Raw genomic sequence first — 17764 nt, forward strand, 5'->3', positions numbered from 1 at the left:
CTTGTTTTCCATTACGGGGCTTGCGTATGAGTTTGAGTCCACATGTTCCCCTTCAGGGCCCCATGCCCCCTAATATCCTACCATTTTTCGCCCTCCTCCCATTATTTTTGGAACTTAGAATTTTCTTTTTGACCAACTGGGGTTAAGCGTCAGTATATCGTAAAAAGTTAATTGCGTAATGCAGGAATGATTTTTACTTATTTTTCTCAGAAAAATTCTTCACTCCACGGGCATGCACCTACAGAGGTAGATTCCATTAGTATCGAAATTCCAAATGTGCAGGTTTTGTATTTGAGTATATTCGGCCCCTTTTATTTGGAATGATAAATTAAAAAAATTATAAAAAATATATTTACTGGGGGAGGTGACATGATTTATTTTGTTAGATATATTTTTTTTTCTTTAGATTTGGGTATTTTTGGTTAATAGAGTTTTTTTTTTTGGTTGGTTAAATTTATTTTATTTGAGATAGAGTGATAGTACATTTCTTTTAACAAAATATGCTAAAGGTTGAGAATCAGAGGACTGCGGCCACCTAACATCAGACTGGTTTATTCTCTCCCGGGGCAGGGGGTGCATAAATGGTTTATTTTGCTATTAGTAGTAAATCAAGCAAATGAAACCAAATGACATTTCTTCCAGGGTTTGCTGGTGAATTATTCAAGTTTGACTTTGTAACTTTTAAAGGACACTGCTTCCTTTTTCAAAATTTTCCTTTTTCATTCTATTTCATTCAAAAAATAAAAATGTATGCCAAAATAGAATATTTATAATAAAAATTAGTAATATTTAAAGCAATCTGTTAGTTTGTTAAAGCAATATTTTCTGATAGACGAATCAAAAATTATTTATCATTTTATTTTCTGACATTTTAAAAAGGATAGTAATGATAAAATTTACTGCATATAGGCCTTATAAAACTAAATTGATTGTTTGACGAATAAAAATGCGAATTCCTGGATATCTCGATAATTTTTATCGATGAAAACAAAATTGATATATTTTTGTAAAGCCTGTATCAATGTTTTTATTTTAATTTTCTTTAAAACAAGTTGTCGCAATAATCAAAACTCTTCATAGAAGTTGGAAGCTGGAAATGACAATAAATCGGTAAAAATCGTATATCGACAGCCCAAAGCTAGCTTTTACTATAATTCGACAATAAAAAGTCACAAGAATCATATACATTTATACATATGAACGAAATGTTCTGAATTACTGGTGAAAAGGAAAAAAGACATACCTGACATTTCCTAATAAATTACGTTTTCCTTGCTCTTTTCTCTCATTCAGCTTGACTAGTAGTTCTGCCTTCTTTTCTTCTGTGTCAGCTTCTTGTAAGGCATTCAGTATATTTACACTTTCTTCTTTTCCCTTCATATGTTTTTCAAAATTCTGCTGACATCTGTTGAGAAGAAGCTGACGAAAACTGACTTTCCCAGGGCCTCTATGCAAGAGTACAAGAGTCTCAGCCATCAACTTACAAACTTCAGCATATTGAGGAGCGTATATTGGCTTGTCAGTGGCCTATATAGACAATTCAGCTGATTTTCAAAATCCATAAGATGAAGAACAGGAACATCACAAGAATTTCAAAACAAATTAAAAAGAAACGATAGGTTAAGGATTCCCATTAGAGGTTTGGCCAGCAAAGTTTACACTATTAAGGATGTAGTTGGCTTAATATCACACACAGCTCGAGATTGGCCATGGAGACACTGTAGCTTGTTGTTCGGGTGCAATCTAGTGCATCGAATCAAGGTAGATAGCTTGAGCGGTATTGTCTTTGCCTCAATTCTCATCACCCATTTCCTTCTCGTTCTATTTTCACTTTTACGTTGGAATCTTTTTTGTCAACTTATCTTTATGAATGTGCAATTTATTTTTTCCCTACTTAAATAAAAAAAAACTTTTTCAACTGATAATAAGGAGTAACATTAAAACTTAAAACAAATAGAAATTATTCCGTACAAGAGGGGGGATACCTCCTCATCAAAACTTCATACTGGGACAATATTTAGGGGGTAGGGGGGGGGGGAGTCTCGGGCAAGTGACCCAAAGTCTCGGGCAACTGACCCAAAAGTTTGAAAATTTGTGAAAAATCGAAATTTGCTCAGAATGTTGGCCTGAGCTTTGGTAGTATTTGGAAAATGACTTTAAACAATTGTTTGCCTGTTATTCCACGCAAATTAATGGTCCTATGTCAATTTTAAATTCTTGGCCAATCTGCCTGAGACTAGGCAGGTGTGCCTTTCCAAAAACTAACACACAAGTATTTGTCCAATAAGAGTCATACTTACCCCCGCCATTTAAAAATTTTCTTCTCAATTACTTGGACTATCTGTCTCGGCTTTTTCTACAAATAACCATGTTTTGATGCCTATTGCAAAATACTTGATTTTCAATTCAAAAAGTAGGACTTTTTGTCAAAATACTTTAAAAACGACTGCTGAAACGATTTCAATTTCCAGTCTTGATTAAGTCTTAAAAGTGATATCACCTTTTCTGGATTGTATCTACTGGAAAATAGGTGGGATCTTAAATTAATTCAGTGACCGGTGTTAATTTTGTGACCACTCTTTCAAAACATTTTTACACAGATAAAAATGTTGTAATCTACTGACCTAGTTTTTGGACATCTATTTATATTTTGTATAAATAGATTTGTGCAGGTTTCAATTTAAGTGTGCCAAGCCATTTTTTACTTAACCCTACTTGACAAGCAGAAGAGGGGCAGTATCCCATCACAAGTGCTGTTGTACCTGCCGGGAGAGTCTCCCGTAAACTCCGGAGATCAGGTGGAGCGGGGGCTGACAATTCCCTTGTTTATTGGGGTTCATTCCAGGATGCTGCCAGATGGACTAATACAGAATGATGTGCTGAATTTTGCCGAATGGGCGAAATCAAAAGGAAATGCCAAGACCGATATCATTAAAACTTTTTGCCCCATTTTTTTTTTTACAGAAGATATGGTAAACGATGCAAAAAGAATTATTTGGTCTATGGCAAGGTATGCTACTCGGCAAACCAAGAGGCAGAAAGATGCTGACACTTTTGCAGAAACTTTGAAAGTTCTTCACTATTGTGATAAGAATTCAGCTGCCCTACAGAAGTTCGTTACATATGAACCAGATGAAGTCCCTATAATTGTTGGTGAATCCTGCGCTACGCTAACCCGAAAGGTTAAAGATTAAGGCTTAGAATTCAAGAACTTTGTGTCTAAAGCTAAAGCTTGGGGACCATGCTGTCCCTAGACGTGTAGAGCCCCAAGTATTGCTAATCCAGTAGCTGTCAATCCCCAGCCATCTTACGCCGTTGTTCTGAAAATACCAAAATCTCTCTATAACCCCGATGCTCGTAAGCAGTTTTTGGACAGCGTTTGCCCCGACTCAGCGGAAATAAGTGAGGTAAGAAAGTTAAAACAAGACTATAAGCTGTACGTCAAATCTAAGTCATCTGCCAAGAAAATGAAAACTAGTAGGCCTGAGGTTGATGCCATGCTCAAAGAGAAACTTTGTATTGCCGTCTTGAAGCAGGTTCCACCTAACATGACTCATACTAATGTAGAATCCCTTGTTCCAGGTGCATCAAGGGCAATAGAAAATCGGTAACTTTGAGCGTTCCAAAGGGTTTAAGCTGTATTTTTAGACAAAGAATTATCTTGAAGATTTTCTTGCGGTATCGGTCCGGGACAGCTATGAGAAGCTGCCAGCGATGTTTTTCTTGCCATGGAGTTGGTCACAGCGGCCGAAAGCGTACTGACGCCTATTTGTGGTCGTTGCGGTGCTTGAGACCACACCTCTACGAAAGATAATAGGTGTACAAAGGATATGTTCTGCATTTTGTGCAAAAAGAAAGGCCATACATGCTACAGTGTAAGGTGTCCGGCTAATAAGAAGATAAACAATACTAAACCCCTATCGAAATGAGTCTAAAACCCGCCCACTCAAGGTGCAATGATGAAATGAACCGATGATCTTCTATTTCTTATACAATTGTCTCATGGAATCTAAATGGAAATTTGCTAAATCGGTCTGTGTTTTTAATGGAGTTTTTATCTAAATGTGACATAATGTGTATTGAGGAGCACTTTGCAACTACTTTGAGCCTGAGCCTTTTGGAACTATCAACCATTCATAAGGTGTTCTCGGTCGATGTACGCCGACCTCAGTCTAGTGGTGGTCTAGCAAACTTTGTGAAGTCACGTTTTCCTTCATCAATTTTTTATTCAGTAAGTGACTTTTTGGCAATTAGAATCCAGAATTTTGTTGTGATAAACATTTATCTGCCCAAGAACTACCGTGATACCCAAGGTGAGATACTCTTTGCCATTAGTACCACTCGTTTATATAAATGCTTGCTAAAAATAAAAAAACAGAGTTTATGCTGTATCACGACTGGTGACTTTACTTGTGACTTAACCGACCCGCTTAATTCTTGTGGTGATTATGATTGCCCAAGAATTATTTTCCGCCTGTTCAATGATAATTATGTAGTTGCACCAAAGAATGAGAGTTTTACTTACGTCCATAATTCAGGTAGTACCTTGTAACTTAGACAATGTTTGCCATACATCCGTAACTATCGCGGAAATTAATGTTAGTAACTACAATTTTACTTCAGATCACTTTCCTCTGTGTTTTAGTGCTCTGATCGGTGATTGTGGCCCTTCTTTTAACCGGCTTCCAAAAAGCAATCTGTATTTTATGCTAATGATTGGGACAGGGCATCTCCAGATCTTATCCAGAATAGGTGGAACGATGTTCCCACGAAAATTTTAATACCGTTTATTTGTTGATGCAGAGTTCAAAACAGAATAAGCTTGATTCTCGAGTTAGGCTGAACATTTATTGTAGTGAACTTACTCATGCCCTACCTCTTGCAGAAAAATCGGCAGTAAAATCAGTAAAATCAGGCGAGTAAAAGTCGGTACTGAAGAGCCCGGCTGGTCAACTAATTATAGTTCGCGAAAGGCTTGATTTTCTGCTAAATTTGGCTTTCAGTTTCGATTGAAGCGGATAAACCGCGGGATGGGTGGATGTGAAAACTGTATATTTATACTAAACGCAGTTTGCAAAGCAGCTTTCTCTGCATCAGATTTCAATTATTTCGTCTTGGTCAGATGAAGTTCAGTCTCGGTCAAATAAGTTGTGGTCCAGTCTTGTAAAAGATATGCCAGGTCAAATACCGTCTTGTATACCGCTTTCCTCATGGGTTTAGCATTATAAAAACAAATTTTTTGCTACAGAAATTTTTTGCCTGCAAAATGGATATAAAGTGAAACTCCGAGATTTTTTTTACCATGCTTCTATTCCGGGACTGATTATTACAAAAAAAACCTGATTATTTCTGCAATTGGTAAACTGAAGACAAAAAAGTCTATAGGAATTCATGGGATTTCTGCACAGCATTTGTCGTTTTGTGGTGAAACATTTAGTCCTCGTTTACCAAATGATGTTTAATCTGGAATTTGTCCCCGACTCTTTTTCAATTGGATGTTTGACACCTATCCCTAAGAAGAATAAACCTCCTTCTGAGTGTTCGTCTTTTCACCCAACTAATTAAAAAAACTTTTTCCATGAAATAAGTTTTTCAGAGAAAAGTAAAGAACTCCATTAAACCAAAAATGAGCAAAAATAAAATCAAACAATATACCAAAGGTGAAACTACCACAAATCAGCATCGATAAATAAATGAAACCCAAAACGAACAGAAATTACAATAAATAACCAAGTCAAACTCAAAACGAGCAGAAATTAACATGAGTTGGGTTCAAAACCCCTATGCCTTCCCAAGGCCAGAACATAAATTTGCAGTTTACTGAAAAATATAATATTTTTACTTTTATAACTTTAATAAATAAAAAAATATTAACATTTTGTTTACTAAATATCAGTATATGTATATTAAACTGACAATATAAATTCATTTGTATTTTTTTCAATGAAGTGCAAATTATATAAAGTTTTTTTTTAATTAATTGCTGTTCGTTTTATATTGATATTAAATAAAAAAAAACAAGTTTTTTAAACTGAAAGTAAGGAGCGACATTAAAACTTAAAACGAACAGAAATTATTGCGTATATGAAAGGGACTGTCCCTCCTCAACGCCTCGCTCTTTACGCTAAAGTTTCTTATTGTTTTAAAAAATAGTTGTGAGACAGAGTCAAACTTCAGCGTAAAGAGCGAGGCGTTGAGGAGGGGACAGTCCCTTTTATATACGGAATAATTTCTGTTCTCCTTACTTTCAGTTTAAAAAACTTTTTTTTTAATTAATTTTTGAGCGTTTTTGAATAAATGCAGTTTTTGATCATGGCTCACCGTACATGAATAATTAGAACAAAATTTTCATATTAATTTACTTTTATTTAGTTAAATAGCTTGCTCGAAACTTGTTTAATTTTATTTACAAACATTTTTATTAGTAATAAATATACATAACTTACGAATTAACTAACGCAACGAACTTCTATATTCATATATTTTTAATACGTTTATTAGTGGGATCGCCCCCTAATCATTACCTCGCTCTTTACGCTAGAGTTCGAATTTTGTTACGATTCTTTAAAAATTACCCCTTAGTCACAAAAGCCGTTAATTAGAATAAATAGCTCTTATAAAAGTACTAAAAAATATTTGGCTTAAAGAGCGAGGCATTGACTACGGGGTGAACCCAGTTATATATGTAATATTTTCTGTTCGTTTAAAGTTTCGATGTTGGAGTTTAAATACTTGTTTTTTTATATTAAATTTCGGATCTTTTTTTAAATAATGATGGGAAGTTCGGCGTCCCCTTCATAGCAATGTCCCTTCCCCCATGAAAACTTCCTTCATGGAAAGATCCTCCCACATAGCCCCGACCCACCCACCCCCCACCTCCACTCCCCATTACCAGGAAAAATCTCCCCTGAAAACGTCTGTATACTTCCAAATAACCGATACTATATGTTAACATTGGGTAAAGTTCATAAATTTCAGCCCTCCCCCCGGGAACTTCGGGGGATTAAGTCATCCTAAAAGACATACTTATAATGTTTTCGAACATGCTGAACAAAATGGCTATCTCAAAATTTTGATCAGGTGACTTTGGGAAAAAAAGAGCGTGGGAGGGGGCCTAGTTGCACTCCATTTTTTAGGTCACTTAAAAAGAGCACTAGAACTTTCAATTTCCATTCCAATGAGCCATTCCAAGATATTCTAGGACAACTGGGTCAATACGATCACCCCTGGAAAAAAACAAACAAAAAAAACAAACAAATAAACACACACCCGTGATCTTTCTTCTGGCAAAAAATGCAAAATTTCACATTTTTGTAGATGGGAGCTTGAAACCTCTACAGTAGGGTTCTCTGATACACAAAATATGATGGTGGGATTTTTATTAAGTTTCTATAGCTTTTAGGGGGTCTTTCCTCCTTTTTTCGAAAATTAGCCAAATTTTCTCAGGCACCTAACTTTTGATGGGAAGGATTAAACTTGATGAGACTTACATATTTAAAATCGGCATTAAAATCTGATTCTTTTTATGCATCTCTTTGTATCAAAATACCGTTTTCTAGAGTTTCGGTTACCATTGAGCCGGGTCGCTCCTTACTTACAGTTCGTTACCACGAACTGTTTGATGAAAAAGAAAATAATAATTCTTTAAATCTATTCGTTTTATTTTAAGACTTTATAGTTTGACCTGCTATTTATATGCTGGAGAAAAATTTTCAGCAATTTGTAACAGCATACACCCTTTTAAAAATCTGTACACAATTAGTACTGTTTAATTTAGTTTCATACCTTCTCTAGTTGACCTGAAATGGAAAACTTGATACTATTCGCACAAATATCTGTTTATTTTCTTTGATAGCTTGGATACACTTACGCTATTTTGATTTGGTTAAATTTTAAGAGCAGAAGTAACCCCGAAAGTTTGAAAATAATACACTCAGTCCTTCTTGGGATACTTCTGATGCCTTCTTAGGAATTAGCATTAACATAGTGCATTTTGATTTAATCTTAGGGCAACATCTAGTTTTTAAAAATAATGGGCAAATGTGAGGGGGGGCGTGGGAGGGGGATTAGTTGCCCTCCAATCACTTTCGACAATTAAAAAGGGCATTAGCCCTTTCTATTTTCATTCGAATTAGCCCTTTTCGAAGTTCCTACGACAACTCCTTCAATACAAAGTGCCCTACTCTAAACAAAAAAAAAAAAAAATAATAAATAAATAAATTGTACCCACATTGATCTTTACTATAAAAAAGTCAAGCCTTCCAATCACTTTTGACTATTAAAAAGGGCACTATCCCATTCAATTTCCAATTGAATGAGTCCTTTTTGAAGTTTCTACAACATCACTTTCTATAAAAACCTTATACGCCCCAGGGCATAACTTACCACCCTTTCCCTGGGGGCTGTGGGGGGGGGGGGGGGGTTGTCATCTTTAAAGACCTAATTTCCAAAACTTTCAACTACATTGAATAAAATGACGATCTAAAAATTTTGATTGGATGTGTTTGGGGAAACGGTGGGCAGGAGAAGGGGGTTAGTTGCCCTCAAATCACTTTCGACTATTAAAATATATTCCCCCAGGGCATAACTTATAACCCTTGCCCTGAAGACTGAGGGGGGGAAGTGTCCTGCTCAAATGTATAATTTCCAAGACTTTCAACTGCGTGGAACAAAATGGCTATCAAAATTTTGATTGGATGTGTTTGAGGAAATGGTGGGCGTGGAAGGGGTGTTAGTTGCCTTCCATACACTTTCGACTATTAAAAAGGGCACTAGCCACTTCAATTTCCAATCGAATGAGCCCTTTTTGAAGTTTCTACGACAACGCTTTCTATAAAAACTTATATGCCCCGAGGGCATACTAACAACCCTTGTCCTGAGGGCTGTGGGGGGTTGTCATCCTCAAAAATCTAATATCCAGAACTTTTAACAACGTTGAACAAAATGGCTATCTCAAAATTTTGATTGGATGTGTTGGGGGGAAAGGTGGTCGTGAAAGGGGATTGGTTGCCCTCCAATCACTTTAAAAATGACACTAGCCCTTTGAATTTCCAATCAAATGAGCCGTTTTTGAAGTTTCTACGACAACAATTTCTGTAAAAACCTTATATGCCCCCAGGGCATAACTTAAAACCCTTGCCCTGAGGTGTCCTGCTCAAAAAACATAATTTCTATCTGGAAATCAACTACGCTGAACAAAATAAATGTTGATTGGTTGTGTTTGGTGAAATGGTGGGCGTGAGAGGGGGTTATTAGCCCTTCAATCACTTTCGACTATTAAAAAGGGCACTAGCCCTGTTAATTTCCAATTAAATGAGTCCTTTTTGAAGTTTCTACAACATCACTGTCTATAAAACCCTTATACACCCCCAGAGCATAGCTTACAACACTTTCCTTGGTGTCTGTGGGGGGGGGGGAGGGGTTGTCATCCTTAAAGATCTAATTTCCAAAACTTTCAACTACGTTGAATAAAATGGCTATGTAAAAATTTTGATTGGATGTGTTTAGGGAGAATGTGGGCGTAAGAGGGGGGTTAGTTTCCCTCAAATCATTTTCAACTATTAAAGGGAGCACTAGCCCTTTAAATTTCCAATCGAATGAGCCTTTTTTCAAGTTTCTATGACAAAGATTTCAATAAAAACCTTATATCCCCCCCGGGCATAACTTATAACCCTTTCCCTGAAGACTGAGGAGGGGGGGGAATTGTCCTGCTTAAAGGTAAAATTTCCAAGACTTTCACCTACGTGGAACAAAATGGCTATCTCAAGATTTTGATTGGGTGTGTTTGGGGAAATGAAGGGCGTGGAAGGGGTGTTAGTTGCCTTCCATACATTTTCGACTATTAAAAAGGGCACTAGCCTCTTCAATTTCCAATCGAATGAGCCCTTTTTGAAGTTTCTACAACATCACTGTCTATAAAACCCTTATACACCCCCAGAGCATAGGTTACAACACTTTCCTTGGTGTCTGTGGGGGGGGGAGGTGTTGTCATCCTTAAAGATCTAATTTCCAGAACTTTTAACTACGTTGAATAAAATGGCTATGTAAAAATTTTTATTGGATGTGTTTAGGGAGAATGTGGGCGTAAGAGGGGGGTTAGTTTCCCTCAAATCATTTTCAACTATTAAAGGGAGCACTAGCCCTTTAAATTTCCAATCGAATGAGCCTTTTTTCAAGTTTCTATGACAAAGATTTCAATAAAAACCTTATATCCCCCCCGGGCATAACTTATAACCCTTTCCCTGAAGACTGAGGACGGGGGGGCAATTGTCCTGCTTAAAGGTAAAATTTCCAAGACTTTCACCTAGGTGGAACAAAATGGCTATCTCAAGATTTTGATTCGGTGTGTTTGGGGAAATGAAGGGCGTGGAAGGGGTGTTAGTTGCCTTCCATTCATTTTCGACTATTAAAAAGGACACTAGCTATTTTGAAATTAGCTAATTTCAATTGGATGTGTTTGAGGAAAAGGTGGGCGTGAGAGGGGGGTTAGTTGCCCTCCAATCACTTCCGACTATTAAAAAGGGCAGTAGCCACTCCAATTTCCAATTGAATGAGCCCTTTTCGAAGTTTCTACGACAACTCCTTCGATACGAAGTGCCTGGTCTAAAAATAAAAAAAAATAATAAATAATACATTGTGCCAACATCGTTCTTTACTTAGGCAGCGCGATTGCACTGCCTATGATAACAGTTGCAACTTTATTTGGTAAAATTTTGAGAAACTGATTATTGATGAGTTGAGAAATAAATGAACAGTTTAGGCCCACCAGATTGGCTTTCAGTCTCACTGGGTGTGACTGGGTCCTTTTTTTCTTTCCTCTCCTGTCAAGGAGACTCTCCTGACAAGGAGACTTTGACAAGGAGTCTCCTGTCAAGAAGACTTTTCAATCTCCTTGGGTGTGGTTATTCCCTTTCTGCTTTGGCATCTGCTTTAATTGTTGCAGAATAACACGGTGAAAGTATTGCTTTAGCTGCCCACGATTTAAGACGCGCATTTGATTCACTTCTGCACGAGGAGATTATATTTGATATGGGTTTGGCCGGTGTTGTCCCCTGCATCTAAGCCCCGCTGGCTGACATATATGAAAATCTGAAAATGGACTTAGGCTCCATCTACGAGCTAAGGAGTGTAATAGTCTTTTATATGATTCTGCTGTTTCTCCGCGTGGAAATCCCCTTCTCCCAGTAAAGAAGGGGGTAAGACAAGATGATATTTCGTCACCAACAGCATTTAATAACAGTATTGTAAGGCCACAATCAAAGTCCCTTATGACTTATATTCTGCGTAGTATTGATTAATCTTTGATTGGTTATGCTGATAATGTTGTGAACTTGAGCCGGTCTCTGCATGGGCTAGAATCTAATTTTATCAATGATACTTTTTAGACTTATATATAAAGTTTAAAAACAAAAACAGTGTGGTTTTAGGAATGGATCGACCAAATTTTCACTCTTAGATTAAGAATTGACTAGTGCCAGAGTCATTAGACCCTTTAGTCCTCATTTTATAAATGAAGAATAAGCGTTTGATTTAGCCAAAAGAAAAGCTTTAGCAAAGGTCATATCCTTGTATGGTATTAAATAAAAAAGAAAAAAATTTAGCAGAAAGTAAGGATCGACATTAAAGCTTTAAACGAACAGAAATTATTCCGTATATGAAAGGGGTTGCCTCCTCCTCAACGCCTCGCTCTTTACGCTAAATTTTTTTAGTGCTTTTGAAAAAAGCTTCTCTTTTTTCCAATTAAACGAACATAGTATTTCAGAAGTCGCTCTTAAAGAATTGGGAGAAAATTTAAACTTTAGCGTAAAGAGCGTGGTTTTGAGGAGGAGGCAACCTCCTTCAGATACGGTATATTTTCTGTTCCTTTTAAGTTTTAATTTCACTCCTTACTTTCTGTTGAAAACATTTGTTTTTTATTTAATTTCTGAACATTTTTGAATTAATGCAGGTTTTGCCCGCAGGTTAACCGTATATGAATAATTAAAACGAAATTTGCACATAAATTTTACTTTGTTCTGGTTAACTGGCTTTCTGAAAATTTTGGTCGTACGAATCTGAGAAAAAAGGGCGGGGGTGGGTGCCTAGTTTCCCTCCAATTTTTGGGTTCCTTAAAAAGGGCACTAGAACTTTTAATTTTATTTACGAACGTTTTTATTAGTAACAAATATACGTAACTTACGAATTTTCTCTAAATTATTTAAGAAAGACTTCTGAAACACTATATTTGTTTAATTGGAAGAATGAGAAGCTTTATAAGCATTATAAGCCCTTTCTTTTGATATGTGTTTATTGACATCAAAATTTCGTTTTCTTAAGTTTTCTTCACTTTTTTCTGTTTTTTATTACGTATATATTACTACGGATATTAGGGGTTAACCCCCTAGTCATTACCTCACTGTTTAAGCCAAAGTTCGAATTTTGTTCGAATCACCAACCTCTGAATCACAAAGGCCGTTTAATTGGAATAGATGGCTCTTTTGAAAATACTATGAAAACTTCCTCCGTGGAATGATACACCCACGTAACCCCCTCCTCCGACCCCCCCCCAAATATCAGAAGTTAATCCCTCCTGAAAACGTCTGTATACTTCCCAGTAGCCAATAGTATACGTAAACAATGAGCAAAGTTCATAACTTGCAGCCCTTCTCCCGGGAACTGTGGGGGATGAAGTTATCTTCAAAGACATATTTATTAGATTTTTGACTATGCTGAATAAAATTGCTATCTCAAAATTTTGATAGGTGACTTCGGGAAAAAAAAATTAGCGTGGGAGGGGGCCTAGTTATCCTCCAATTTTTTGGTCACTTATAAAGGGCATTAGAACTTTTAATTTCCGTTCGAATGAGTCCTCAAACGATATTCTAGGACTACTGGATCAATACAAATACCCCTGGAGAGAAAAAAAAAAAACACGCATTCATTATCTTTCTTCTGGCAAAAAATACAAAATTTCACATTTTTGCAGATAGGAGCTTGAAACATCTACAGTAGGGTTTTCTGTTACACTGAATCTGATGGTTTGATTTTCATTAAGATTCTATCACTTTTAGTGGGTGTTTGAAACACAAAAAGGGAGAAACGCCGTGTTTCTCCCTTTTTTTCGAAAAGAAAGCAATTTTTTAAGGCTTTTAACTTTTGATTGGTAAATTTAAACTTGATGAAACTTATATATTTCAAATCAGCATAAAAATCCTATTCTTTTCTTGTATCTACTGGTGTCAAGATTCCGTTTTTTAGAGTTTCGGTTACTATTGAGCCGGGTCGCTCCTTACTTACAGTTCGTTACCACGAACTGTTTGATACCCGATAAACACGCTAAAGTGATTAGTGTTATGTAAAAGAACAACATAGCTGCGGTTAAGGTAGAAAATGAGGTTAGTAAATGGTTTCGTATTGGATCAGGAGTTAAGCAGGGTTGCCTTCTATTCCCATTTATATAAATCGTTTTGATGAACTTAGTCCTAAGAAATACGGCAAAGGCTATGGGAGACCATTGAATCATTTGGAAAGTAAAACTCTTCTGCTGATGATTTGAGTGTCCTAGATGAAAATGTTAGCAAAATGCATGTCTTTTTTTGGAAATTTTGACAGTTCAAGGGGAAAGATTAGGCTTGAAAATTTGGTGTTAAGAAGAACAAGTCCCTTAGACTCGGAATAAATGATTGTGAGAAGGTGATGTTGAATAATGAGAATCTTGATGAAACGGATAACTTAACTTATATGGGTAGCATAGTTGGTAAAGATGGTGGAAGCAATGAAAATGTTAGTAGTAGAATAGCCAAGACCCAGGGTGTTCTTTCACCATAGAAAAACGTTTGGAAGAATAGGAAGCTGTGAACAAAAATTAGATTATAGGAAGCTACAATGATGACAGTGGTCATGTACGGGTCTGAAAAGTGGGTACTTCGAAAGATAAAGGACACTTTTTTAGACATCTTCCGATGGAATTGTCAACGGATTCTTTTGAAAAACCGTATGAATTTATATCGAACGGTAAGCTGTACAAAAAAGGGGTTCTATCCTGATTTCTAGGGCCATAATGATAGAAAGGGTTAGATGGCTAGGACACCTTCTGCGGATGAAGGATTACAGATTTCGAAAGATCATCGTTCTCGCCCAGCCATTTCAGGCCAAACGAAAAGCGCGTCGTTCCTGAAAGCGGTGGAAAGGGGTCATAAGAAAGAATTTAAAGAAGATTTGGGTTTTTTGGGAGGGTGTAAAGAGTAGATTTTTGAAAATATTGGGGTAGAGAAACAGGGTGCGAAACTCCATTGGCCTCAGGCAGCTTCATGCTGTAGTGAGTTGCTAGTAGTAGTAGTAGCCCTATTCCTGTTTACCGTTTTTTATTTAAAATTTGAATTGATTTCAGTTTAATTTCTGTTCATTTAAAGATTCATTTATTAATCCTTAGAATTATTTGCAATTTTTATGCTTGATGGGATAAAAATTATAAATCCAATTTATTTCATTTATGCAGTTGTAGTTATTTTTGTTCCTTTCAAGTTCGAATTGTTACGTGGCTTTATTTTTGCTCGTCTTATGTTTTAAGGGGATGCGGTACGATAAAGACTTTCTCGTCCATTATAAACGTTTTTAGTTTGTGTTGTCAAACTATTTAGAATTATGTTGCCGGCCTTGATATAACTTGTAGGACTTAAATAATAGATATAATAGATTTAAACAAACGAGAAAAAACGAAAAACCGACACCGAATTTCCCAGATATCTTAGAAAAAACCGTTTAATTTCTTTCAATTTTTGCCTGATATAGAGATATTCAGTTTTGATGAGATTTACATCATCAGGAAGTGTGAATTCTGTTTTTTCTATTATCGGGCCTGAATTGTCTAATTTAAGTACAGGAAAGGTCAGTCCCTAGAAAGAACCTAGTCTACCTATTCAAAAAATAATGAAAATCCGTTCAAAGGAATTATCGTTTGACTGATCTTACCGCTTTGGGAATTTCTGCTTTGTCACCCGCCTCGATTGACAGACTAGCCGAGAACGGGTATCTATATTTCAGTGTCTTGTTGAAGCAATTAGGTCAAAGTTATGTCATAGTTAGGCACTGTATATATATATTTTCTTTTACTCTTTTTATATTTAAGTAAACTTCACCAAGTGAAAGACAAGTTACTGTGATATTGTGAACTTTGTATGGCCCTATTAAATTTTCAATTACGACCCACGAGCATAAATTGGATTCGATTTAATGAGCTCGAGTGAATGCTATTGTTTGATTATTACAATCATTTATATCTGTTGAATCACTAAGTTGTCACTTAGTTAAATTCTAAGATAGTTGAAGTGCAAATAGGGGCAGGAAAAGCAACAGGAGAGGGCTCAACTTGAAGGGTGGTCAAGTCCACCGTGATGGTCTGAAGGAGAAATATATTTCCCAGGGAAGATCAGTCTTACAAAACCATTTGCGTATTGCCCCTGCATAACCAAGTCCAAGGAGTGAGAAACTAGCTGAAAATGCTGCATCTACCGAGAGTGATGGTTTCTTTGGACTGAAAATCATAGCATTAGGGATAAATCTAGATTGCGGGGAGCTGAGACGTTCCCGATGGCTTGTGGATATTTCGTATCTCTTCAAGAATTACGAGACAAATATCATCCGGCACATATAAGTTTATAATCGTTCGGGATTCCAGATGGGCCAAAAAAGGGTGTTGACTAAGGGAGTTTTGTCAGACTAGATAAAACTCAAACTTCTATTTTTCTGTACTCATTATATTGTAAATTAAAAATGTAAAAATCAATCACTCAACCCAAAATGTTGATTCGTCAGAATTTTCATAGGTATGAAATCTTCTAAGCCCCCCCCCCCCCTACACCCCAAAAAATAAGGTGTACATAGTATCTTGGCAATACCTTCCCGGGATACATTTCTGGTCTTCACAAAAGAAGTGTTATTTTGTCTCTTAACCCTGCCCCCTACCCTGCTGTATTCTTTCCCTCGTCTTCTGGACACAAGCTGTAGAGACTTAGCCATGGAGGTACGGCTCAAAATGGTAAATGGAAAATATAATTATTCGTTGAGGCTTGGATGACTTCTTGTGTTTGAGCTCTCTGTTTTAAGTTTCAAGCCTAACTTACAGCCCTTGCCCTGAGGGCTGTAGGGGAGAGGGAATCTCCAAAGGTATAATTACAAAAGCTGTGTAAATATTGTAATCATTTTTCTACCGGCATATTTCTTCGGCTCCCGGATGTTACTACTATGTATTGCGTATAAATATACGCTTCTTAGCTGTCTTTTGGATTCAAATTTTCCTATTTAAGACAATGGGCTAATACCTATGTCAGCTGTTTATGAAAAATTACCCGAGTTCCCTTTTATTTTAGTCGTTTGTTTACGTAGAGTTTTTGGCTAGTTGCTCGTATATTCTACAAATATAATTTAATCTCATAGAACGACTGTCCTGGATAAATCAACAAGAAAACACACATTTAAATTAGATTTTCAATGACAATTTATTTTAGTCGTTGTCAATTTAGTTTAGGTCTACGGGGAGGAAGATCAAGGTCTGGGATGTTGCCACCCCCCTGCCCCATTGCAAACTACGCCCCTGGTTTCCTTTAACTTACCATCCAGTTGATATTTTATATATTTATGGTGTCCCAGCTAATCCCTCACTCTGTTTCCAAACATAATTAAAAATCTTAGAACGATTGTCACCGGTAAACCCAGGAAAAAAAACATGGTTTTGAATTTGACTTTCAACGAAAGCCTCTAAGTTGTTTATGTATTTATAATGTCCAAATAATTCCCCGCTCCTCCACCCAAAGAAAACACTTCGAATTCAACTTTCAATGATTTTTCGTGCTTTCTTGTGCATTAACACTTTTCTGGCTAATGCCCCTCCCGGATGATATGATTCCCTCCCTAGACGGTTACCCCTCGAAAAATTATCCCTGCGTATAAAATTTCACTCATTTGATAAAATTACCAGTTTAATCAAAATTAATTCTATTGTATTTTTTTTTCTTGCGCCAAGGTGTGATGCGTTTATAAAAACAAGCATTCTTTCACGCGTTCAGGATAACATGTCAAATTTTGTCACTTGTTTGCCCTAAACTTAGTCAGTGATCTTGATGAAACATCCCTCGTGATAGTTACAGTGTCATGTGTACAATTTACAGACAAGAGACTCTAAAAATCTAGCAACAGACAACTACATCCCCTTAATGTGACTCTTTACTTTTTATTTATACCTACCTTGACATACAGGACGCGAACCAGAGCCTCAAGCTTTTTTTTGGCATCAATTTTTTTGAAGCCCAAGATTATTTTTAATAAATCATCAACCAGTTTTTGAGGACAGTCATACATAAGTCTTTTCAGCTTCTTTGCAAGAGCTATCTCCAGATTCTGTAAATTAAGAGTCATAGTGACAAGAGTGTTTAAGTGACAACACTAAATAAACAAATAAGTAAATGCACTAACTAGTTAATACACTAACTAAAGACATTAAACAATACAAGAACGAGGCTATAAAAAGTCCTAGGAAAGCCCTGAATAAGGCAAAACAATATAAAAAGACCGTAAAAAAAGATAAATACAAGCTACGGTTTACACCTACCCGTATATCGTAGTATTGAGACAAGTTACGAGAATCTTGGGCTAGCTTTGATCCCACTTTGCGCTAGTTCAACCATTATCAAATCGGCATACCATATAGCACACATTTAACAATAATCACTAGGGACAAATAAATAAGAAACACCCCCTTTCCCAAGAAAACCCCCCTGCGAAATCCAGG

The 17764-nt window shown here is 36.5% G+C and overlaps 1 protein-coding gene across 1 annotated transcript in view; it reads right to left on the minus strand.

The window, feature by feature from the left end:
• The window catches only part of LOC148948038 (uncharacterized), a 67768-nt gene that overhangs the window by 21885 nt on the left and 28119 nt on the right, over nt 1-17764 (minus strand). Inside the window, exons 6-7 of the mRNA XM_089096067.1 lie at nt 17221-17373; nt 1244-1527 (exon numbers count right to left, since the gene is read on the minus strand). Of these exons, the coding sequence (XP_088952193.1) occupies nt 1244-1527; nt 17221-17373 (437 nt within the window). The remainder of the gene's footprint in view (nt 1-1243; nt 1528-17220; nt 17374-17764) is intronic.

This window comes from Artemia sp. Qi Xiang Cuo, chromosome 10, assembly GCF_049724085.1.
Source record: "Artemia sp. Qi Xiang Cuo chromosome 10, ASM4972408v1, whole genome shotgun sequence".
NCBI classification, from domain to species: Eukaryota; Metazoa; Arthropoda; class Branchiopoda; order Anostraca; family Artemiidae; genus Artemia; species Artemia sp. Qi Xiang Cuo.